Below are 26,315 nucleotides of genomic sequence, written 5' to 3'. Positions count from 1 at the left end.
ATAAAATGGGCTCTCTCAAGTTCATCCCTGCTGCTTTTCCTGGGGACCCACAGGATCTCTACCGAATTGTCCCATTTTTTGGCCCTGTGCAAGGAAGTGAGTTCTTTAGAGGGCTCTGAGTACAGACAGCAATTAGAGGAGCCCTGTTTGTCACCCTAGTTCAGATGTCATCACCCTCATCCATGAGATGTTAGAGACAGCTCTCTGTATACCAGCTTCTCCATCCCTCTCCATAGAGCCACACCCGGAACAGCAGGATTATATGTTATCTTTGCAAACTGGAATGCTCTAGTTGGGTATCATTTTCTTGGATGGTTTATGGGTACAACAGTCCTTCTTATTACGTTTGCTAGGTGGCTGAATTGTTTTAGTAGTATGTTGGGAAGTGACACAGTGGGATTAGTGCTGCTTTAGTGACCTTTTTGCAAAAAGGATTTAGAAATACGGTAAGACATGGCTTTGGGGTTGGGGAAATAACATGCCGTAAGGAAGGGAGGGAGGCAACATGTATTCCCTGTGCCTCACTCTTCACCATTTTTTGGTTTTCTGTATGGTTTTTTTGTTTGGTTTTTTTTTGGCTTAAAGTTTTAAAAGTGATATTCACGGACTCCTTTTACAGTGAAGCTCTTTGGAAGCCCTGGATCCCTAGTAGGATCATCAGTTAAGTAGTCACGCAATTTTGTAATCTGCAACCTAATTTTGATTTTGCCCCTGAGATAACTTCTCATGTTATATTATTGCAGCCATTAGTCTAAAATGCTGTTTTGCCATCCTCAGGAGTTTTCATGCTCTTTCATTGTCAATTTGTTAACCAATGTTATGGGTGGGTAGTTTTTATCCAGGTGGTTGGTCCTGGTTTTAGAGTCATTCACACAATGACTAAAATAACGGCAGAAGCAACAGATAGTATTTATTCAATTCTTATAATGTGTTGGGATCAGACATGATTCTAAGTTCCACATGGATGAACTCATTCTCACCACAGCATACAAGGTAGATACTACAATTAGCCCCACTTTACAGCTGAGGTAACTGGTGCAGAGAGAAGTTAAGTTGCTCAAATGAAGAGCCTCAGATGTCAAAGTAAAGCCATGAAGATGATATGTTATGAGAGAAAAGAGATCAACTAAGAAAAAATTTTTTCAATAAGATGTGAATTTTTATTGAAAGGAAAGCAAGGTAAAAACTGAGCTGTTCTGACTCCAGGCCCATGGTCTTAATCATCACACTTCTACCATCTCTGCTGTTGGCAGTAATTTTTTTTTTTTAAGTATTGTTCTTGTAATTTTTAGCTACAATTTGTTGAGAAACTATCATGTGCCAAGCATGTTATACACATTACCTATAACCTTCGCAATAACCTCAGAAGGAGGTAGTTATTCCATTTTAGCAGATGCAGAAACTGAGGCTTGTGAGTACATAACTTTCAAACTACATTCCTTGAAAACTGCAGAACTGGGATTCAAGTCCAGGTTATTGGCTCTGAAAGCCCATGTGTTTTTCATAAACATAAGCCTTACTCAAGTAACTTGCTCTGCCTCTCTCACTCCTCTGAAAAAGACATGAATTAGGCAGGCTGGAGCATGGTGCAGAATTTCAATGATACCAAATTGTCTTTGAAGATTCCTTTTTAATCATTCCTTTAGAATGGGATATATCTATATTTGTTGTTTTTCTGAAACTATCTCCGAAATATGGCTTTCCATCTTCAGTCAACTTGTACCTAATTTCTTTAGTCACAAAGGGGATTTGATGTATGGTGTTCATTTAATTTGAAATTTATCATCTTTTTTTTTTTTCATCATACATTTGCTATAAACACAGAAATGTTTTCAAGATCATTAAGTCTTCAGAACCTTCTTTTAGAAGCCATTGTGAAAGTTGTTACAAGCTTTGGATTGCCTTTCAAAGAAGTTTATAGGCCACCTAGGTTGAAAACTTAAATCTCAGAGATTAGGGTGGTAACATAGAAAAGAATTCATGCCTTTCTTATTTAAGATCATTTGTGCATTTCAATTGTAGAAGAATCTCATAGAACAAGTAAGAATGTGAATATGAGTGCTTACAAGGTACCTTTCAGAGCATCTATTTCTGTACCTAGTTTGTGATCTCTGAGGATACCAAAAGCAGTCATGGGGCAGTGGTGAAGAGTACTAGCCCTGGTGGCAGCCTGCTGAGATCAGGCCCCAGCTCTGCCTTTACTAGCTGAGTGAATTCTGCAAATTACTTAACCTTCTAAGCCTCCTTTCTTCCTCTGGAAATGGAATGGAGGCTTAAAAGGCTAAGTAACATGCCCAAGGTCACACAGCTGGGAATTTGTTTTGAGGATTAAAGCAGTTAATTCATGTTAAGTGTTTAGAACAGTGTGGGGCACAGGGGAAGAGTTCAGTAACTCTTAGCCATTGTAAAGAGCCAAGATTACCACTCCTGAACTTTACCTCTGTTCTCAATCAATTTTGTTTAAATGGAAAATCATATATAAAATGTCAGTTAAAATGGAATAAGAGCCCAGTCTTGTGCCCCCCCAAAAGGCAGTGTTATGGCCTATTATTAAAATTAATTATGGATCTAATAGGGCATATGTATAGATATTTGATAAGAACAGAAATTTCTAGTTTTATCTACAAACAATTCTCAAACTTTTGGAAAACTAACAGAAATGCCAGGGATTTTTACTCCTGATCAAAAGACAAATTGTGTCATCCTTGAGACAATTTGCATCAGTGGAAATACAAACCCAAGCTCATTTGGCTATTTATTCCATTAGGTCATTTAGTGATTGCCCTAAATTTGGGGGCAGAAACTTCCCTGTGAGGGACAGCTGGTCTTTTTTATAGTCACAAATATTATATAAACACAACACCTATATCAAGACCATTTTTACTGATGTTATCAAGCCCATTCTAATTTAGCATTATTATCTGCCATCTGGTAGTGTGCAGAAGGTATACTTTTAAGAACAAGCCCTGTTTCTAATATTGGGGAAAATACTTTCATCTCAGTAGATGGAAAACATTTTAAAAGTTCTAAAGAAAGCATTAGAGGATCACTCTATGTTGAGACTATTCAGAAAACAAGCTTTTTGCTGATATTGTTTTGCATAGACACTATGCCTTCATAAGTAAAAATTTTGTAATCTTTGTTCATTGCCCAAGGCCTTATAACTACCACAAGTTACAAGTTACTCAACTATCATCATAGTCCCTTTAGAATGGTCACTGGATAGCCTGTGTTCTGGGTAGGCTGTTTTCCATTTATGTTTGAAGAATAGGCAAGAGTAAGAGAGATTTGAGATGCTGAGAGGACCAATGAATAAAATCTGTATTCAGGCTGTCAGTGTCAGGCTGTCCAGACCAACAAAACAGTGTTTTTTAGTCAAGTATACAGACGTATAACAGATGCCACAGGCCCAAGCAGCTTCCAAAATGTATCCACTACAAAATTAGGCTGTCCTTGAGAGAGTTTTGAACTGCAGTCAGTCCCTAGTGACAGGCTTTAAGCCTAGTCCAGTTCCCAGCCCAGAGCTGGCTTTTACGGAAGAGATCAAGGATATCAGGCAGATGTTGAAGAGAATTCTTGTGTAAAAGAAGGGCTTCAGGTGATTGAGAAATGGTGGCCTTGTGTAGCTTTGCATCGGGTGCTCTGCCAGCTTGGAAACTAAGGGTTAGATTTGAGAAGGGGAGTAAGTCTCTGCGGTTTCAAAATGATTGCCTATCATGCCGTACACTCCATGAGCAGGAGCTGCGATAGTAGATGTTATTTCAGTAAAGACTGTATGCATGAGAAACCTCTATCTCTGATGATGGAAGATGTTTTATGAATACATCTGTAATCTGCATAGTTGGCACATGGACAAACCCTCTAAATTTATGTTGTCTTTAGTAATCCTTATTGCCCAGATAACATCTGGTATTTGACTTTGTAGCATAAGTGAAATCTTCAGGTTGTAGCTGAATTCGTGTTGCCTGCCCCCCCTCTCCTCCGAATTACTGAGGTCATGTAATATTTCCCGATTGAATCCTTGAAGTCCCAGGTGGTAAGTCTTTTTGAGGTTCTCGTATTGTCAATCCTTTTTATTTCTTCAGTGACAGTTTCCCCTTTGATTAAAAGGAGACTTTGGATTGGCTTTCTGAAGGTGGGATAAAAAGACCTCACACTGTCTGGAACCAAAAAAAAAGAAAAATCTACATTTCTGTTGTTTTATTTGTATCATATCATGGAGTAAACTGAGAAGTTTTATTGAAGACAAGCAGTTGGAGGACAGTATCACATAATAGGACAGTGATAATACATCATAGTCCACAAACAGGTTAGGAAGGAGAAATGGGCTGCATTTTTGTTTGTTTGTCATTTTGTTGTTGTTGTTTGGTCAGTTTGTGGCTCCAAAAGCATCTGTCAAGGCCACTTGTGTTGGGTTAATACAAACTTCAAGTATATCAATTTGTTGCCTGATTAAGATACTTGATACTCCATAATCTTAAATGATGACAAAGAGTAATTAGGTTAATTTTTTTCAAATTAATTCAGCAAGAATCTATCAAACCCTTATGTTGAAGATACTACTTTTTAGGTGCGTCTGGATTCAGAGATGAATATGATCTCTTCTGTGTCACCAAGAAACTTTCAGTTTAGTGAAGAGAGATGTTTATGAAAAAACATACAGACACACACACACACACACACACACACACACACAGTAAGTCGAGGTGGGATGAATCAGTGCTCAGGAAATCTACTGGAAATGTGCTGTGGGGGTGCAGAGAAAGAAACCCTTTGAGAGCAAACCCCGTGTTCTCTTCTAGAACACTCACGGACTAGGGTAGGGTTCAGGACACTTGCGGTGAATTGAGTGACTGGTTAGATGAAGACGCAGTGGACATAGTGTCCTCACTTGTGAGGTAACTTTAGATTTATTTATCTGCTAGCTGCTATCATTAAAACACTGTTTTAGAATTATAGATATGAAATAAACCCTCAGTTGACCTATTTCATGCATAGGAACAGTAATGATCCTTTTTAAATTACATCTTGATGATTATTATTGTAGGTGAAAAAAAGGAAATTAGATCAAAAAAGATAATCACAGAAAAAATGTTTTGCTTCGTGGGTTTTTAGACACATCAAATCAATGGTTTCACTCGTAATTACATAAATTTCTTCCAAGATTATTATATTAAATTTCAAGTTTGCTATTATGAGCCATTTTTGACTTTTGAAAGTTAAGAGTCATTCTTCCTGAGATGACCTTTTCTTTCAGCAACATCATTCCCATAAAGGGTCTTTGGGAGCCAAAAAAGGTGTGGTTCGCCTTTCTTGTTTCTGGCCCCAAATTTTTCTACTTTTCTTCAACCTCGTTTTAGCTTTCACTCTTGCTTTCTTTTTGCCCCACTTTTTCATTCCACTGCTGTTTCAAATAGACATCTAGTACAATTTCATGCATTCTGCTAGAATGCCATAAGCAAAAATAAATGCAGTACACATGTTGAGAAAAAACAAGTTACTGATTCCCTCTCAAAACATCCATCAACACTGATCACTTTTGGCTCCTAGAAGCTAAATTAGATATAGATGTTTACATAACGAAGGCAGCTAATATCAAGTAATTTGAGATGTTAGTATATTAATTTAAGATTTCATTTAGCAAACACAGATCACCAACCATGTTTCAGATGCTGTTTTGTGTTACGGGTACAAAGTAATGAAGAAACGAGCTTTTACTCCTAAAATATAGCATGTAAGTAGGAGAGGGAAATAACAGAACAGTCAAGTGCTATAAAATGTGAAGACTGTGATAGTTTAGCCCAAGACGGAAGGGACAGTTCACCCAGGGGAAGTAAGGGAAGTCTTCTCGGTAAAGGTGGGAGCTGAGCTGAGCCAGACAGTGAGGGTGCTAGAGGCAAAGAGAGCATATTGAAAGATTTAGGGAAAGATTAATATACCTTATGTAAAAAACTCCACATGTCCCACAGAGCAGAGGGCTGGAGGAGGGCAGCAGCAAAGGGCCAAAAGAGACCTCGAAGAACTTTGTGTCTAGCTTGGATTTTATTCTAAAGCCCATGGAGAGACCTGGGAGCCATTTAAGCAGAGGAAAGGCTTCAATCTGACCACAAAGTGAAGAGAGTGGCACAATGGATTCACGTTCTGCCCTTTTTTGACTTGATATGGTTGAAAAATGAAAATGCAGTGTGAAAGCACTAAGATGTGAAGGAGTTGGTAAAGTGATTTCATACCCTGTGAAGAAGCAGAATTCTTTCCTTTAGGGAGACATTTGCTAGGTTTTGTAGAGTTATTACTGTTTGGTTTTTCTTCTTTAAACAATAAATGGAAATCCCAGTGCAGAAACTTTGTTTCCTGGGTGATTAGAATTTCCTATTTTAAATCATAACCACTTAATTTCATTTGCTCTTTGACGATGTCTTAAGTATAGGAGGTTGAGGCTTCTGTAGACCCAGCATAACCCTTAGATACCCTGTGTAGGGAAGACACGATTAAGAGCCTGCCAGGACTCATGTAACCCATTGAAACCTATCTACTTCTGCTGAGTCATTAAAATGACACAAGGAAAATAAAAGTGGAATGTGGGGAACATGTGGTGTCTAGCTAGTCTTCCAAGGTTGTGAATTTGGAGATAGTGGATTATGTGATATAAATGGCTATGTGTGCAAATTTGCAACAAGTCTCATTTGCTAAAAGCAAAGCATCTGATGAATTCCTGCCTTAGTGACACTTCAGTTACTACTAAAATGGACAAAGCCTGGGAGTAATTAATACCCTGGATTTAATTCTTACCAAAAGGAAGAATTTTAAGGGAAGGAGACCATGTTATCTTACTCGTAATGGTAAAAGAAGGGAACAGTAGTTATAGACATAGTCCCTGAATCAAAAAACAAATAACAAGGAAAAGCAAAGCCACACTTTTTTTTTTTTAATTCAGAGGAAAGAGAAATATAAACTCATAAATGGAGTTTCAATAAATAACTTACTTTGTGATGACACTATTTGGCATAGGAGATAGAGATTTTTTTTTTAAGTGGAAATTGGTTCAAGAAGTATGGGAGATTCTAAAAGATGAAAGTATAGTTTTGTTCCTAATGGAAAAAATGTGAAGGAAACAAATGATTTAAGTATATGAAAATATCAGAATGACATATAGCTAAGTAAGTATATACAAGTGAGGTAGAAACCTGTAAGCAAGTGTTCAGGGTAGCTTAAGTCCAGAGGAAGCAAAAGTCTCAAGACTTTAATTGTGAAGCTATTTTCCAAGCAAATTGATTAGGAAAGTATAAGAGAATGATGATAAGGAAAATAATAGCAAGTACCACATTGGCAGTATGGAATGCTGACAAGGACATGGTACTGATGGTGACGAGGACATGATACTGAAAGACCAGTCTGTCGCTAATTAGTTAAGCAGCTCTTAAGTATATAATTTAGCTTCTCTTGGCCTGTATTTCTTCATCTGTAGAATAAAAGAGTTTTGAGGGACGACCTTCACAGTTGTGTGCTGTTGTCCAATTCTTTGATCTATCTTGTAGTACTACTGTTTGGAAAAGAAAGTAATGTGTTAACAAGTTGATAAAAATATGCAACTGTTTATTTCTGTTTTCTATTTCCCCTCAATGCTTTTGATTCTTTTTAAAAAGAATTTAAGCAAGTAAGTCAATCCCAGTAAAATTCCAGAAGTGATGATTATGTGATTTATGAACACTTTAGAAAGAGGTGATTGAAGATCCAATATGAATTTACTAAGGAAATTATTCTAAATAAAAACAGATGAGATAGTGAATGTGAAAATATTTGTTGTCTCTACAATAGTATTTTAATGTTTTTTTATTTAAATGGCAATTTTTCTTCATATTTCTGAATTAGAGGAATGCCATAGAAGTACAGTTGACTCTTGAACAACATGGGTTTGAACTGCACGAGTCCACTTATATGCAGATTTTTTTTCAATAAATATACACAGACTTTTAAAAATAAATACACACGGATTTTTTTTCAGTAGATATGCAGTCAGCCCTCTGTATCTCCTGGTTTCATAGCTGCAGATTCAACCAACCACAGATCAAAAACAGTATTTTTGATCCCTCAGATGTAGAGGACCAACCGTATGCATTGTTCTATGCCATTTTATATAAGGAACTTGATCACCTGTGGGTTTGGGTATCTGCAGAGGTCCTGGAACCAATCCTTCATGGATACCAAGGGATAACTTTACTTAAGTTTTGGGGGAGTCAAAGTTATACCTGGATTTTCTACTGTGTGGAGGTCAGCATCTCAATCCCCCCGACCCCGGTATTCAAGGGTCAGTTGTATTTATATCTTTATTTAAATAAAACATTCGATAATGTTTTTAATGCTATCTTTTTTGGTCATGACACCTATTATGCCATTAATTAATAATATTTAATTATATAAATGTTATAATTCTTATTATAATCATTAATAAATTCCTGGACTTATATCTTTGCAGACCATTGCAAACCATTCCAGATTTAGGGTAATCTCTAGAATATCATCCCCAGATTCTCTCCTTGGTATTGCCATGGTCAGTATTTTTAAAAATCAGGCCTTATAGACAACATAGCACAATTTAAAATCATATGCTCTGGGCACAGCTCATATTTGTTCTAAATATGTGATATTGGCATATTTCTTAACCATTCTGTGCCTCACTTTCTCCATTTATAAAACAGGGCTAACAGTAGGTCCTATCTCATAAGGTCGCTCTGAGGATTAAATGGGATAATGTAAGCATCAACACCAGTGCCTTGTACTTAGTAAGCCCTTGATAAATGTTAGCAGTAATTTTGATGATGATAATGATCATACGGGGAGGAAAGTCATATGTTTATGAAGTGTATGGAGCAAAGCTGTGGGTGGTAGCTTGAGTTAGAATGATGACTGACTGGAATAATATGGTTAAGATTTAATGGTTTAGATTTTATTTTAAGATTTAAAATTTAATGGAGTCAAATGGGAGATCCTGCTTATATATTCAAAAAATTTCATGGCTTAAATAAAAAAGACCTGGCTTTGGCTAAAATCAGTTTGGACAGAATCTGGGAGGTTTTGTTGACCACACAGTCATTGGAACAAACATGGAGTTCCAGCCGCTCATCCTCAGGGCCATCCTAGCTTGTATTCAGAGAGGCACAGTGGCCATAGCTCCTCAGGTTGCACATTTCCCTTGAGCTCTGTATTGGTCAGGTTTCAGGGATTTAGAGGATTATTTACACTTATAATTCTCATATTTTGAAATCACCTATGGCTTTATAACACAAATAAGTGAGAAGTTCTGAAGAACATGTCAGTTTAGGAACTGGAAGTACTTATTCTGGAAAAGATTAGGTTTAGAGGAAATATTTTAACCATCTTAATATTTGAAAAATTGACTTGAGAAATAACCAAATTCTGTTTTTTTATGGAAGGCAAAACTAGTAAATAATTTTTAGATTATGATTTGTAGCAAGAATGGAGGGGGCCAGAATGATAAAAGGCAAGTAAATGTTATGGAGGTTATATTGAAATGTGAGAGAAGACAGCTTCAGGTGGCACAGAATTGTAAATTTGTTTGTTTTTTAATCTTTTTTTTTTTTATTTAGGTATAAGTTACATGTAATAACATGCACAGATCTTAAATAGAGCTGGATGACTTTTCACTTATGTATACCCCATGTGGTCACCACCCAGGATCATAGAACTTTCCATCATCTCAGAACATTGCCTCATTACCTCCTTCTGGCCAATAACTGCCATCAAACCCAGAAGTAACCATTTTTCTGACCTCTCTCACCATATATTAGTTTTGCAAACTTCATATAACTACTTCAGAGCACCGTTTACCAGTTTAAACATGCATCTACCTTCTGACTCCACAATCCCATTTTTAGTTACATACCCAAGAGAATTATTTTTTCTTTTTAGAAAAAGCTTACACAAGAATGGTCACAACAGCTTCATCCATTATAGCCCCAAACTGTAAAATAGTCCAAATAGCCATTAGCAAGAGAATAAACATATTGTGGTATATCCACACAATGAAATACTACTTAGCAATAAAAAAATGAAATATTGATACACACTATAATATGGAAGGAACTCAGAAACATCGTGCTGAGTGAAAGAACCCAGACACAAAAGGGTACATAGTCTATGATTCCAACTGTATGAAGTTCAAGATTGTAGATTTTAATGAAGAACTTTTATGACAATCAGATTTTGCATGTCTCAGACACTTGGAGAAAGGTCTTCCTTTTTCATAAAAGGACCTGTATGAACACAAGATGACAAAGAAGTGGGAGGAAAATTAAACTCATGCCAGCAGTTCATCTTTGCCTAAGTGAGAAACTTTTATTGAGCATTCTTTATTTCTGCAGTGAGTAATGGAATTATGTGATGGCTCATTCTTTCCTTTCTTTCCTCCTTGGATTCTGATTCTTAAGAGGACTTTTCGGGTAATAATGGTAGCAACATGACACAGAAGACAAAGGCACTCCATAGAGTCTGTTCATACAAAATTGGACTTAGAATGATTTTGAGAGTCTCTTCCTCTGAATAAAATTTCTGAATAAATTACAAGCAATACTGGAAAGGAGCTGATTTGTTATTTCTTGCTCAAAACTTTTGATACTACCATTTTCATCACCGTTGTTAGCCACTCTATTCCCTTTATCATTTTATATATTTTCCTAGTGGTAATAGCATAAAATTATAGTTTGCAGACAAAACTGTAGGGATAGAGAACAAGTGGTCACCAGGAAACAGGTATGGATGGGGAGGGTATAAATAGAGAAGCACGAGAGAATTCCTTTGGAACAGTTGTGGATTTTGATGGTAGTGGTGGTTGCATAAATCTAGCCATGGGATAAAATTGTATAGAACTACACACACAACCACGTAAAACTGAACAAAGTCTGTAATTGACTTAATCGTATTGTACCAAGGTCCATTTCTAGGTTTTTTTATATTATACTACAATTACGTAAGATGTCACTATTAGGGGAAGCTGAAGGAAGCATTCACAGAACTCTGTGTATCATTTTCACAACTTCCTGTGAACCTATAATTATTTCAAAATAATAAGTTTCACAATTATAATAGGCAACAACCAAGTCTCATACTTTTTTTTTTGTTGTTAGAAATGAAAGATGTAGTTCTCATGGGGCAAGCAGCTCATAACAATTAGCATTCTCCTAAAGGTAGTGTCAATGATTTGCAATTAGCAATTAGCATTCTCCTAAAGGTAGTGTCATAACAATTAGCATTCTCTTAAAGGTAGTGTCAAATGAGCCTAAACATGCAGTTCCTGCCTCTGATTTAGATGTTAGGCATTATTAGATGAAAATATGTTCACACTGCAGAAGGAACACTAACTTTCATAAAGGTATGTAAATACATCCGATAGATCTTCAGGCTGACAACACTTCGTGTAAGTTGTACCCTTGTCTATGCTGTCAGTGTCTGGCTCCACCAATATATTTGCCCATGAACTTGCTTCAGACAATTTCTAGAACTGAATTCTTCCATTTAGCATCATTGTTAACTTTTAAAAGTTCTCTTATTACATATACTTCACAGGAAGCTTTGGAAATACAGATAAACAGTAGAAAAAATTGCCTATAATACCACCAATAAACACTTGATATTTGGTACATATAATTCCAGTCTTTTTATCTCTGTGCATATAAACGCTTTATAAAAATTAATGAAACCATAATTTTTGTATACTTGTTTTACTCATTGATGTGTGCACAAAAATACATCTCCCCAGGTCATTTGCACCCTGCGGATATGCACCACCTTAACAAATCTCCTATGATTGGACATTTAGGCTGTTTCTGATTTTCCACCATTAGAAACAATGTAATCATCAATATCCTTAAGGCTAGATCTTCATGCACAGTTAAGATAAAGTCTCAGAAGTGGAATTGCTGGGTAGGTAAAACATTAAAGCTTTTGATTTATATTACCAAACATAAGCATCATTTTTAAAATTACATTATAAACAAAATTTTATTTGAACAACAAAATGATTTATCTGAAGAGACATTTAGGATCAATTTCTTTAGAGTAATTCATTCCTTCTTAGAGACACATTGCCATTACCAAATAGACATATTGCTTTGACAGAATTAAAAGAAAAATATTGAAAATACCATTGACCCTTGAACAATACAGTTTTGAACTGTACTGGTCCACTTATATGTGGATTTTTCAGTATATACGTACAGTGTTGTAAATGTTTTTTCCTTATAACTTTTTAAATAACATTTTCCTTTCTCTAGCTTATTTTATCATAAGAATGTGGTATATAATACATATAACATACAAAACGTGTTAATTGACTGTTTATGTTACTGGTAAGGCTTCTGGTTATTAGTAGTTAAGTTCTTGGGGATCAAAACTTATATGCAGATTTTTGACTACGTGAGGGCCAGCACCACCACCACCACCACCATCCCCCCACCCCATTATTCAAGGGTCAGCTGTTAGGCAAGACTTTCTGCTAATTTTCATTTTTATTAAACAGTGAGAACAAAATAGTTTACTAGATAGAGTAAAAAGCTATCAAATGGAATAAACATACGATAGTGGGGAATGGGGCATTTACATTTCCCCCTTCTCTCTTTGATACTGATTAAAATATACTTTTAGTTATTTATTTTTTAAGTATTATGACTGTGCATATATACCACCATTTTTATATACAATGAAGGAGTAGGGGTAAATTTTTTTTTTAAATGGGGAAAATATACTATAAAGTCATAATGTTGCAGAATTCTGTTGTGTTTTTCTGGTTATGAATGTCCTGTCTGTGGGTGTGAGGGGGTCTGCTTCTGGATCAAAGAACATCTAAGTAGGCATCTCTAATATTCTGCTGGAACACCTCAATTTTACCTTCTTCTCCCTTTCCAACTGGATGAATGTGTCCCTTTGTTTGATTAGGTAACCATTAAAACACAATCTGATTTTCCTCATTGAAAAGTTAAATCCTTAATAGGTGTTCTTTAATTTATCATGTGAGGCTCCATCTTGTGCTGCCACCTTCAAATAATGATGACCATTGTTTTTAACTTTAACTTCTTCCCAGGAGTTTTCATTGGTCCCAACTTCATAGGGAGGTGCTAGGTTACCACAGAAAGAACACAGATCCCACCAGGAAGGGTGGAAACAAGACTTGGATCATTTTTAAACCAAAGTTCTGAACTTTTAAGTAGAACGTGTTTCATCTGCAGTTTTTTTAAAAATTATTTTTCAATAACGACCAGTGAATAGACACCAGCAAACAAGATATTTGATTCCTGGATTGATTTCCCACACAAGGAAGTAGTTAAATGTTTAGATGTTGGAAAAGCAACAAGGCAAATCCATGAGTACCTGACATTTTTTTTCTTCTTAGTGATAAACACATCATTTTATACTATGCATATGGTGGTAGAATTTTGTTTGAATATAATATATGATATCAGGGTTACAGAGACCTCTTTCCTTTTCAATTCTATGTTGGTATTTTCTGTGATTACTTTTGTATTTTATCAATGTCTTTGAAATTTCCCCCAAAGAGAAATTCCTCATGCTAGAATTGATGATAAATACTTATTATTGGATGAGGGATTGGTTTTCTTTTATGAAATCATTTTCTTCTGCTGCTGTCTATTGGCTAGTTATGGGACTTTCCTTTTCATTCCTACTATAATGTAATTCTTTCTAAGTTGAAAACAGCTCTGCAAAGAAACGTACAGGGCATTCCAGGCGTTAAGAGTTCCTCTAACCTAGAGTAGATTTTGCAACATTAGGAATGGCATATTTTACCTGGTTTGAAATAAGAAGGTATTTCTATACTGTAGTATAAATTTGGTTGAGTAAAAGAAATACTATTCTGATAAGAAATAGAATCATACTATAAAAACAATCACCCCTCCCCCACCCAAAGTTCTAACCTTTTTGAGTTTGCTACCCTCAGCTGTCTCCTGTACTTTCACTTCTGTGTAAACTCAGTATCTGAACCTGTTACTGACTCCCATCTCTCCATCTGAAATTTTCTGTACAAACTGAGAGGAACCATTGTTCTGGAAAACAAATTAGGCTTCATGTTAAAGGGGATATATGTACCATGGGTTTGAAGGGGGAAAAAAAGTATAGTTTTCCTAATGATTTTACATATATGAAGATTTCTTATAAACACATATATAAAGATTCCTCATATATGTTTTCTATATAATATTTTATATTTATAACAAAAAATGAATATGACTTTTTGAAATTTAATTCAAAGGAAATCTGATTTAAGATTTTTTTTTCAAACCAGGTAACATTTTTTCTTCACATTAGTATTTCATATGCCTGTTGGGAAATTTTATAAGTTACAAAGAGGTCTTATGATCTTATTTGACTTTCATGACATCAAAGGTATTCATGTAATATTTAAATTTATATATTTGTAGCTCTTCTCTGTTTAAATAAACTCAATATGAAAATGCATATTTTAAAATAGAAAATGATTGCTGAAGAATCAGTCTGGCTGATTTTAAACATGAATTATTCACAAAAATGCGAATTGATTTTACTTTCACATACCACTCTGATACATAAGGAACAGCTGTGCATGCATTAAAATATCCTTAATTTATACTTTATTAAGATTTACATGATTAAAATGCTAGTGTATTAAAAATCATTACTCCTTGTTTCTGCAAACTTAAAAGAATTCCTACTTTCTTTTTCTTTAACAGATATAAGCTTACCAAAGTCGGCAACTATATGCTACACAGCTGCCTTGCTCAAAGCAAGAGCTGTCTCTGACAAGTAAGTGAATGATAACTGTGCAGTACGAAATGCCTGACCCCACTTAAGAAGATGTGTGGCCTCTGAGGGTTTCTTTGGAAGTTTCTTGTAGTCTCTGAGACCCCTGCTTATGAGCATGCATTTTCCAAAATCTGCTGACCTTTTCTTTCACTACTAGAATGAGGGAATGTATATCCTCAGGTATTGTAAGTGTCTGTGGGTCCCTAAAGAAGGATTTATATGAAATTCCATGCCTCTGAGGTGACTTTTTTTGGGGGGGGGTAGCAGATAATAGATACTGAAAGGCCTGCTTGGGAGTTCACAAAATGCCTTCCTTTTATTCTTTTTATTTTTTGCATATGCCTTTTCCTTCAGCAGTCCAAGACTGGGTAGCAGTCATAACAAACATGTAATGTGACAGAAGAGATGGTCGGTCATCTCCCATTCTTTGCCTCATCAGTTCTGAACTAACTCCCACCCAGGGTCTGTTTACTTTGAGTCGCCTTCTCAGTGGGACATTTGCCTACTTTACTCAGGCAGGTGGCTATGACATAGAGAATTTCCATAAACATCCAATCTGACTGGCAGGTGAAAGAGAATAGATGGCTTAACTGTTTTTGAGTTCAGAAACGCTTACACTTCCCCGATACAATTCCTCTGTAGCATTGAAAAGCAGATAACAGGAAAAGAAAACAGCCTCTGCTATGTCAGACAGGTTTGCTGTTAAGTGTGTGTGCACTTCAAGACCGAAGTAATTTTCTTTCGTTCTTTTTTATCCTGTAGATCGCCAGTACCTACTGCAACATCTTTTCTCCCTACACAGCGACTCCAGCTTGGGAGGGCAGGGCCAGGGTTGTCACAGCTTCCCCTGTGGTGTCTGCCTGCCAAGCACAGCTCTGGAGTTAGCCCTGGGTGTGAGGTGAGAAAGAGATTGCATGGTCTGGTTTTTTTTCATTCACTTGGGCAGGTGTCTCGCCCACAGTTTGGGCATGCACACTCCCCTGCCTGAACGGCCCAAGCAGGCTCTCCTGCTGCTGAAGCTGCAACGACTTAACTCTCTATGGCAGCACTGACATTGGGTTGGGAGCCTCCTTTAAAATTCTCCCCAGTTCTATTTTTAACCAAGTGCGCTCTTCTGTAATGTAGTTGTCTCTTTTCCTACACTGTCCGCCCTCATCAGCCCTACCCCCTCCCCTGACCTAAGCAGGTACCCTGTAGAAAATTTAGATTAGCTATTTAGACAGACAGACTTGACAGCTGAATTTAATTCCTGCCGTGATTAGATGCAAGCACGCTTTCTGCTTCTGCTGGGATTTTTGTTGGCCTCGGTCTGAGGGGTCGCTCAGAGGTTTTGTGTAGTAGAGGTTTGGAAAGGTCATGCCATTGGTTCGCTGTGGTTTTATGGGCCCTTGACATGTAGATGCCTTTCTGGGTTGATGCCCAAACAGTGGTCCCAACTGGATGGTGTTTGTCTTTCTGCTTTTCAGATTTTCTCCCGAGGCTGCATCTCGGCGCGGGCTGAGCACAGCAGAGATGAATGCGGTCGAGGCCATCCATAGAGCGGTGGAATTCAATCCTCATGTGCCAAAAGTGAGTCTGTGGAATCCCCTCAGGAACTTATTATGATAGCAGAGAAAGTGTTCTGTGACCATATTATCATGTCTTGAATACAAACAATTATAAAAAAAATGAATTGCAACCAATGGATGTTGAGGTGCCCGTATAATCTATGATTTTTAGCCTAATTTTTAAGCAAAAGCTACACTCGAGAGGCTTTGGGGCCGATTTTCAGGCTTCATTCAATAAGGGTAAATTGATAGACCTGGCTTAGGCAGGCCAGGTCAGGAAGTCTGAAACTGGAAATCCCAAGGGTGGTGATGCATTCGATGGGAGTTTCACACCAGTAATAGTCTTAACTTAGACCCATCTCGGGAAACGAACCTTGTGAATAAAAGTGGTAAAAAAATACTCTCCAATGTGACATTCTGTGTGTCACATAAGTAAATGATAGTTAATAAATATTGGCAATAAAATAATTGGGAAAACTTCAAAGTATGAAGTATTCGTTTTTGGCTTGTGAGTGCCATTTTAGCGGGTATATATGGTAGGAAATATTTTTCTTAATTGTTCCGTTAACCACATGATTTATCATCTTATAACTACTCATTATAAATTGATTTATAATATTTCTAATATATTTTTCGGAATTTAATTTTAAGGGTGTCAGAGCATGATAGAGGTGATTTCTATAATCTTTTGTTCAGGAGACAGGTGTGTATTTATGATTTACCTGTATTTGAGTACCTACTATGTGATAGGATATCACCGAGGAACATTTTCAATTTCTTGATAGTCTAAAACATTTTGATCTTAAGGAAACTATTTTTACAGTTCATATCGGGTACTACAGGGTATAATTTTCCTGGCAAAATGTCTGATGAAGACTTTCTTTGGTGAAAAATGACAAAAGAAAGCTATTTTCTTTTTTCTTGTTTTGTTAGAGTTTTGTAGCAAAAGGGTGGTAGTGTGTGTGTGTGTGTGTGTGTGTGTGATGATTTATGGAGTGACCTACTTTACTTTGTTGATATCCATAGAGACAGAGATAAATTACCTATTATCGTTCCTGAGGTTTTAATCAGATCATGGTCACCTTTTCACAAAACAGGAAACTGACAGTGGCACCCAGTGCCACAGTTGCAGAAGGATGTATTTATCCACTCTGGTGCTGGTGAATAATGACCAACATAGAATTAATAGACTTAGGTGTTGAGTATAGAGTGGTATAAAAATATATCTCTTTATTTAAATTAAAAGTGTTCATTCAGGTTTGATTTAAATTTAAAACTAATCATGAAAATTGTGTCCTGAATTTCAGCGAACTTAAGTCATCAATTAATATTTATGGAATGCCTTCTCCAACCAAAGCACTGTTATTCTACAAGCATAAGTAAGGCTCTTTGAGAGGTAATATTGGGCAATAAGAGTCCTAGATTCTGAGACAAAGACTTGAGTTCAAGTTTTGGCTCTGTCATTTATTAGCCATGGGATCTTGGGCTTGCATTTCTAAACTCAAAGTTTTATCTTTTGAATAAAGATAAAAATATAAGCCTTATCTATCTTCTGTATAAAGATCAGGTGAGATAATATAATCAAAGGTTTTCGAAAATACTTGAGCACTATATGCTTGTAAATTATTAACACTATTCATATTTGACTCACTGGTGGCCCCTTTAATCTAGGAACCAGGTCTTAACTTTTACAATTGTACCTTATAATCCTGGGGCACAAGATAGAAAACTTGTTGGTTAGATATGTTAATTGAAGCTGTCATTTCATTTTTGATAACAGTCTTAATGGTTGATTGAGACTCTAGAAGAGTATTAAAAACCCTAAGAAACAGTCTAAGGCTACCATGAAAGAACTTGACTCAGTGAACTAACACTATCCCTGCAAAACAGAATTCTTCTAAAAGTGGAAACATTTTAAATATTTCATTTCACTCTTCTTTCTAATCGTTAAATGGAGAAAAGATAGGGTATGTAGAATACTGATTCTTCACCACTTTGCTTTGTTGGTGATTGTGCTGAGAGGAAACTTGTTGCCAGATCTTCTTTTGACACACCCATGGGAAAAGGCCGTGTTGGTCACTGGCCTCATATGTTGAGAATTAACCACAAACCTTTGGTGTATGTGTACTGTGTGCAGGCTGTTATAAACATCTTTTATACATGTCTTGCTATTTTTTAGACTGCTTGCTAAACACATGCACAAGCATGCACATTGGTCCCTTTTCAGGTAGAGAATAGCCTTAATTCTAATGAGATATCAAGGAAGAATATCAACTCTTAGACTCTTGGCATAAGAAGGGGCCTTAAAGATTATTTAGGATGGCAGTCCCCAACCTTTTTAGCACCAGGGACCAGTGCTCCTATAAGAATCTAACGCCTGATGATCTGAGGTGGAGCTGAGGCGGTAATGCTAGCACTGGGGAGTGGCTGCAAATACAGATAAAGCTTCACTAGCTTGCCCAGAGCTCACTTCCTGCTGTGCAGCCAGCCCAGTTCCTAACAGGCCATGGACCCGTACCAATCCACAGCCCAGGGGTTGGGGACCCCTCAACTAGGATACCTTCCTATCCTTAGTTTGAATCTCTCCTTATAATGATATTATGGTAGTTATTTTATTATTGGTTTCTATTGAATGTTTACAGTGTGCCAAGCACCATGCTAACTGAACTACATAGTCCATCTCATTTATTTTTCATAACAACATTATGAGTTATATATTATTATCCCTGCTACCTAGATAGGGGTACTGCCGGTTTGGAGAGATTCAGTAACCTGTTTATGGTCACACAGTAAATAAGTGACAGAGCCTAACAGATTCTGGATTCTCTGACTCTTAAACATCACCCTCCGCTGGTGGCAGACCAGTCCAGGCATGAACAGTACAGATGACGGCAAGCTCATCGCTTCCTAGGGCACTGAGTCCCTTAGGGACAATTCAGATTTCTTCAAGATATTATCATATCTTAAACACTTTCATGGCTTCTTTTTCTCTATCACAGGAAGTTGTAGGTAGCCCACCACAGGGCTTTCCAGTATCTATATGTCATTTTACCCAGTTATAGTCTGCCCGGAAGAAGAAAAAATACCAAATATAATAGCTAAGGATTGTCTTCCATAAATTTCCAGCTTAGTTCCATCAGTCCATTAAGCAAAGGTACATAGTTAATATTTCAAAATCCAGTGAAAAACATAATTTACTCCAGGAGGGTTACTCTTAGAAACACTCTTCACCTGCAAACATGAGGAGAAGGAGTGTCTCTCTTAAGTGTCACACCACAGTACTGGGAAATAAATAAAAATAGTAAAAAGCCACAAGTCTTTATTCTGAAAGAGAGCCTCTGAAGTGAACACAGAGCATTTCTGAAGCTTTAGATTGCAGCAGGTTGTACGGAGAAAGCAGCCCCTAGACTCTCGTTATAAATCCAGTTGTGTTACTCCCCTCCTGAGGAGCTGCAGCTGTGTCCCCAGACGAGTGCAAAAAGATATAAACTTCCTGGGTAGTTCTTCAGGACCCTTCGTAATCTGACCCAACTTGTTTTTCATTTTTTTTCCGGCTCCTTCTCACAAGTCTGTTCATTGTTCCAGAAACATTCTCCTCCCCTTCCCTCTTTGCTTCTTCTAAAGAAATCCTACTCGTCCTTCACCCCACCACCAAAAGTCACTATCAGGAAGCCTGTACCTTCTTCATCCCCAAATCAGTCTCTCCCCTGTGTGGTTTCGCATTATAGGGCATTGATTACGTACTTGGTGTTTACTCCTTTTTGAGGATGGCTAAGGGTGTTAAGATCTTACTGATGCTAGTGATTTTCAAGAACTGGGTACACAATTCAAAAAGACCAAGAAATCTCTAAATCATTAGAGGGTGTTTTCTATCTAATGAGATTAAAAGAGGAGCTTTAAATTTAAAGGAATATCCTTCATTTTTTGAAGAAAATGTCTCTCATGATGCTGGATAAATGAAGAGCTACACTCATCTTGGTTCGATACCTTCATCTTTCTTATATTTTATTGGATTTTTTGCTTTAGCTTTTTATTTTGCTTTCCCTGAAAATATGCTTCTCCACCCACCGTGCTATGCTCCCGAGCAGTTTTGCGATTTCCATGGAGGGGACACCCTTCTCTCAGTGATTCATCACGGCACAGATCCGAGTTTTCATTTGCAGCATGTACTCTTAGCATGACATGCACATCGCAAGGCTTTCCCTGTGGAAAGACACATTTTTCGTTTAGAGGATTTTACATTAACCTTTCAGGGTGGTAAAGATAAATTTTCATTTTCTGACACATTTTCAAAAAAAAAGAGAGACTAAATTATTGGTTTGTTACTCCCAGTATGTTTTTTTCCCCCCTCTGTAGTTATATCATAAAAATAAATTCTTTTTAAATTAGATAAAAGTGTAAAGGAATCCTTCATAATCTCATCCTCTAGTCATATTTAAGACTGTTTCCTTCTAGCTTTTTTTTCTGTGCATTTTTAATATATAGGAATCATAGTCACAGCATATTCATATTTTAAAAAAAAAAAACACGGGATTATTAACTTGAAGTTTATGGTTGGCTTTGGGGAGTATATTTGTTCTTTCTTGGGGGAATGATCAAATTTTCATGATTCTTTGACCTTAAAAGGGCTATCCTTTAAATTAACATTAAAATTTAAGTCTTTTAGCCATGTGCCTTCAAACACTTTAAAAAAGTCTCAGTAACTGTTTTCTGAATGATTTACTGCCTTATATTTTTGTCATAAGAAACACATATTATGAAATCCACCCTCTTGACAAATTTTTAAGTACACAGTACAGTGTTGTTAACTATGTGCACATTGTTGTGCAGCAGAGCCTAGAACATGTCTGAAACTGTGCCACTGAACAGCAGCTCTCCGTTTCTCTCTTCCTCTAGCTCCCGTAACCACCATTTGACTTTCTGTTTCTGTGAGTTTGGCTACTTCAGAGACCTCCTGTAGGTGGGATCCTGCAGCATTTGTCCTGTGACTGGCTTTTCTCACTTAACGTAATGTCCTCTAGGTTCATCCATGCCGTAGCATAGGACAGGATTTCCTTCTTCTTTAAGCCTGAATAATGTGTGTGTGTGTGTGTGTGTGTGTGTGTGTGTGTGTGCGTGCGCGCGCGCGCATGCATGTGTGTGAGAATGTGTGTGTCACATTTTCTTTTATTCATTGATGGAAACTTAGATTGTTTCCACGTCTTGGCTATTGTGAATAATGCTGCAGTGAACATGAGAGTGAAAATATCTCTTCAAGATCTTTTTTATTTCAGTTCTTTTGAAGAAATACTGAGAAGTGGGATTGCTGCATCATATGGTAGTACTATTTTTAATTTTTTGAGGAAACTCCATACTTCTTTCCATAATGGCTACATTTTACAGTGCACAGGGATTCCAATGTCTCCACTTCCTTGCTAACAGTTGTTATAGTCTGTTTTTTCTTAATAGAGGCCACCCTAATATATGTGAGGTGGCATATCACTGTGGTTTTGATTTGTATTTCGTCGTTAGTGATGTTGAGCATCTTTTCATGTACCTGTTGGCCAGAGAAATGGCTATTCAAGTCCTTTGCCCACTTTTTAATTAGGTCATTTGAGGTTTTTTTGCTATTGAATTATAGGAGTTCCTTTTATATTTTGGATATTAACCCCTTATCATATATCATATAATATAAGTTTTTATATTATATAAAATACAGTTTTTATTTTATATATAATATATAACCCCTTATATATACATATAGATATACACATGTATATCTATCTATATATATCTATATCTGTCTATATAGATAGATAGATAAAGAGAGTTTGCAAATATTTTGTCCCATTGCATGGGCTGCCTTTTCACTCTGTTGATTGTTTCTCTCTGTTGATTGTTTTAGCTGCACAGAAACTTTTTATTTTGATGTAGTCTTACTTGTCTATTTTTGCTTTTGTTGCCTGTGCAATATGCAAGAAATTACTGTCAAGACCAATGTTATAAAGTTTTTATCCTCATGTTTTATTTTAGGAGCTTTATGGTTTCAGGACTTAGGTTTAAGTCTTTAATGCATTTTGAGTTGGTTTTTGTGTATGGTATAGATAAAGGTCCAATTTCCTTCTTTTGCATGTGGATATTCAATTTTTCTAGCACCATTTGTTGAAGAGGATGATTTAATTCTCGTGTCTTCTATTGTAGATGTCAGGTTGTGGTGAACTCCAATATTGAACCTCCTTGGGCATAAAGTTTTTTTAGTCTTTAGGATCATTTCTTTGGGATAAATGCACAGAATGGAAATTACTGAGTAACATATAGAAGCACTTTAGCACTCTTGATACTTATCGCCAGATTACTTATCAAAAAAGATTGTAAGTTTTCACTCCCATCAGCTGGTGACTACTTTACCATTTGAGCACATGCTCACCAGCATTGAATAGTTTGTTTAAAACAGAAAAGAGAAAAGAAAGAAAGAAAACAAAAACATTGATGATTTTATTAGGTACAGATGAAATTCTATTCTTTCAGTTTGCATTTCTTTGCCACTACTATAAGCAAATTATGTTGACTTTATATTATGGAAAAACACATTCATTATAATGATGGGGGTTAGCAACAGAAAGTCAGGCAGGCCTGTGACGTATTATTGAAAAGTATGTGAAAGAAGGACTCCCACTGCTTCCTGTCCATGGGCGGGGGAACTGTGGGAAAGGGGGTAAATTAACTCCTTGCCTATGTCCTTTTTGATAAAATGGGGATAAAAATAAAGGGTTCGTAGGACTGATGAAAAGTAAGTGGAATTATATTGTGTAATTCATCCAGTTCATAGTAGGTGCTCAATACCTGTTGGCCCCTTCATCATCTCTTTTCTTGTACCTTCATCCCTATTTCTGCACTTGTAGGCTAGAGGCTGCCTAGAAACGTGCATTAACTGTTATTTCTTGGATTATCCAAGTCAGAAGTATAACCAGAGAGTGTAACAGTGGCACTATAATGCCCTCGACCCTCCCTGAGTATCCACTGGGTCCCTTCAGGCCTCCAGATTTGAGAGAAGCCTCTCACATGTTCTAGCTGCAGCTTTTGTCTTCAGGAATAACCGGTTTGTAACTGTTAAGTCTTTTGCTTGTGGCTGATTAATTTCCGACCTCTCTCTTGTATTCCTGTTTTAGCACAGCTCTCCCAGCTCCTTGTCAAAAAAACAAAACAAACAAATAAAAAACTAACTATAATCATTACTGTTACTATTTTTTAAACAATAAACATTTTTCCTCCGAATACAATCTTACGTGAAACCTTAATGAACAAAGCAAGTAAAAGTAGAACTGCTGTGGTTGAAACTGGAATGAGAAGGCAGGTAGCCCAGCAACCCCGAGGCACCTTTGCATTCCAGTTTTGAAAATAACAGGAGGCCCCACATGCATTCTGAGCAGCAGCAGGGGGCTGAGGGAGCCCCAACTGCCTGGGAGGCTTGGGTGTTATGGGTAGAGCTGTTGAGGGAAACAAATCAAGAAAAATCACCAGCACCAATGGGAGAAAGCTTTCGTCTTCATCTTGCCTAAAATCCTAGCACCATTACACCATGGGCTCAACTTGCTGGGCCCACCTTGGGGGGAGCAGGGGGTGCAGTGGGCAGTCCCTTAGGGTGCTTGCGGAAAGGGGCTCACCATGCTCCTGAAGCTCATTTTACCAACAAGGCAGTGTGAACTTAACAAAATATTGAAGCGAAGACCCTCTAATAGATATTTAGTTCTTAAGTTATAAGTCTAGGAGTGTGGAAAGTCATGACAAAAGAAAGAGGAAAGAATGTAAACTGTTATGACAGAAATGCATTCCCATTAAAAATTTACTTAAAAAAATAACCTCATGTAATGTTAATCTAGAAACTCTAATTTCATGGGAATGGCAAGAGTCTTGTGGGGGAAAACATCCTGGTAATTGTATATGCTAATGGAGTATCCATTGGACCTTGTTAGAGTGATGGAAATTCTATTTCATGGAAACACTAATGCAGTCCCCTCTTTATATCTTGGTAAAGCTGATTGACAGAGTATAAAATTGCTTTTTAATCCAATTTAGGACACAAAACATGTAGTAGGTTTTAGCATTTAAAAATGCTTGAAGCGTGGAAGTGAAAACTCAAAATACCCTGGCAGATTGTATATGATATTTTATATCAATGGTACATTTCAAAAATATTATTTCAATATAAGTTTCTTTGAATTGAGTCATATTTTGTTCCAAAGCTTTTTTGGATTAGAGTAAGGAGAATGTATTGTGGAAATATGACCCAGAGGAAAGAGAACAGAAACCAGTTTTTAGTGATATTTCTGAAAAATAGAAAATTTCTAAGAGGTCTCTTTCTTTAACTAAAAGCACCATAGCTGCTCCCACCAAGGCCACTGTCACAAAGGCCACCCCCGTCTCAGTCACCAGATCCTTTGGCCTCTTTTCAAACTTTATCCTATTTCATTTCTCCTCAGCATTTGCTCCCACTGACCACTTTTTCTATCTTGGGGCCATGTCAGCTCTCCGCCACCTTTTCTCTCTGTGTCACTCCTGCATCTCTGAGTACTCTCCACTTATATAATTTCCTCCAGTGCGCATCCTTCAGGTTGGCTCTCTGGGCAGCGTCATTGCTTGATGCTCTCCTGGGAGATCTTATGTGCTCCCACTGCTTCAGCTTCTGCCTTTCCCAGCACACCCCAATCTATGTCTCCAGCTTCTCTCCCAAGCTCTAGACCTGCAGAGCGAGCTGCCTTCAGGCCTCCGTTCCAGGGATGTTTTTCAGGCACTTCATCTGTTTTAGTTACCTTCCCACTGCTAAGCCTCTTCTTCCTCGGGTATCTTTATCTTCGTTAATGATCTCACATTATTCTAGTTTCCTAAACTAGAGATTTTATAGTTACCCTCGATTCCTTCTCTCACACTCAGATTCAACCAGGCACAAGTTCTGGGGAAGTGCCTCTCCTGGTTTTGTCACCCCCTCATCCAGACCGTGACAGGAGCTTTCTAGGACTTTGCTAAAAAATGCAGTCTCTTCCCTGTCCAGTGGTCCTACACACGACTTGTCCGTTTCTTTCAAAACCACGAACTATACCAACTCACTTCCCAATTGCCAACTGCAGTGGTTTTCAAACTGTCTTCCTAGCAGCCATAAGGATTCGTCAGACCTCTCCTGGGTTCCCCCACTCAAGAGGCCCTCACAGCTTTGTTTTACATCAATTTCACCTTTTCTGTTTTAAGTTTGTTTTCTCTTTAAACAAATTTTTCTGTGAATTAAAGTTTGAAAAGCCCGAACTCAAGGTAAATGTCACATTCTGAAACATATCATCGAAGTCCTTTTACAACCTACTTTACCAGCTCCACTTCCTTGAGAAGTAGCACAAAACCTGAGTTCCAACACAGATTCTGTTACACACAACTCGTTCAACCCTGGGAGAGCTAATTATGTCCCCAAAGCCTCCATTTTTCCATCTGTAAAACAGGAATAATAATTTTAGCTTTGTCACAGAGTTATTGTAAGGAGTACCTGAGATAATGTTTGATACATGTCAGTGCTTAGTCAGTGTTGGCAGTTACTATCACGTTAGTGCTCAAGTGGCTCAAGATCGCAAGCACATTATCGTCGTTTGAAGCTTTGGTTCCACTGCGCGGCCGTGCAGCCACTTCTGCCAACTCTTACCTTTGCTTATTTGTTTAATAAGACTAACTCATATTTTCCTTTTTCTGTGAAGCCTTCTCAGAGATAATATTCCTCATTTGCTTCCTAAGTACTAAATATATACCTCTTAACTAAGGCAGTAATTGTGTTGAATTTTCTTGTTTTGTTGTACACACACACACACTTCTACACTCCTACAAAAGATTCAGGATCACCAAGATGGGGACCTGACTGGGTTCATGTCCATGCCCTTGAGATGAATTGCGGATGCTGTCGTATCTGTGCCCTTGGGGTACACTGTGACACTCCTGTATCTTTCC

General features: G+C 37.2%; 1 protein-coding gene across 2 annotated transcripts in view; it reads left to right on the top strand.

The window, feature by feature from the left end:
* ST7 (suppression of tumorigenicity 7) overlaps positions 1-26,315 on the top strand; it is an 82,270-nt gene that overhangs the window by 38,128 nt on the left and 17,827 nt on the right. For both annotated transcript variants that reach the window (XM_011384442.2, XM_023525605.1), the window contains 2 exons: positions 14,736-14,808; positions 16,275-16,377. In XM_011384442.2, coding sequence (XP_011382744.2) covers positions 14,736-14,808; positions 16,275-16,377 — 176 coding nt within the window. The remainder of the gene's footprint in view (positions 1-14,735; positions 14,809-16,274; positions 16,378-26,315) is intronic.

The sequence above is a fragment of the Pteropus vampyrus genome, unplaced genomic scaffold (genome assembly GCF_000151845.1).
Source record: "Pteropus vampyrus isolate Shadow unplaced genomic scaffold, Pvam_2.0 Scaffold580, whole genome shotgun sequence".
Classification (NCBI taxonomy): Eukaryota; Metazoa; Chordata; class Mammalia; order Chiroptera; family Pteropodidae; genus Pteropus; species Pteropus vampyrus.
The sequence above is the reverse complement of the archived record's forward strand: the minus strand, read 5'-3'. Positions and strand labels throughout refer to the sequence as shown.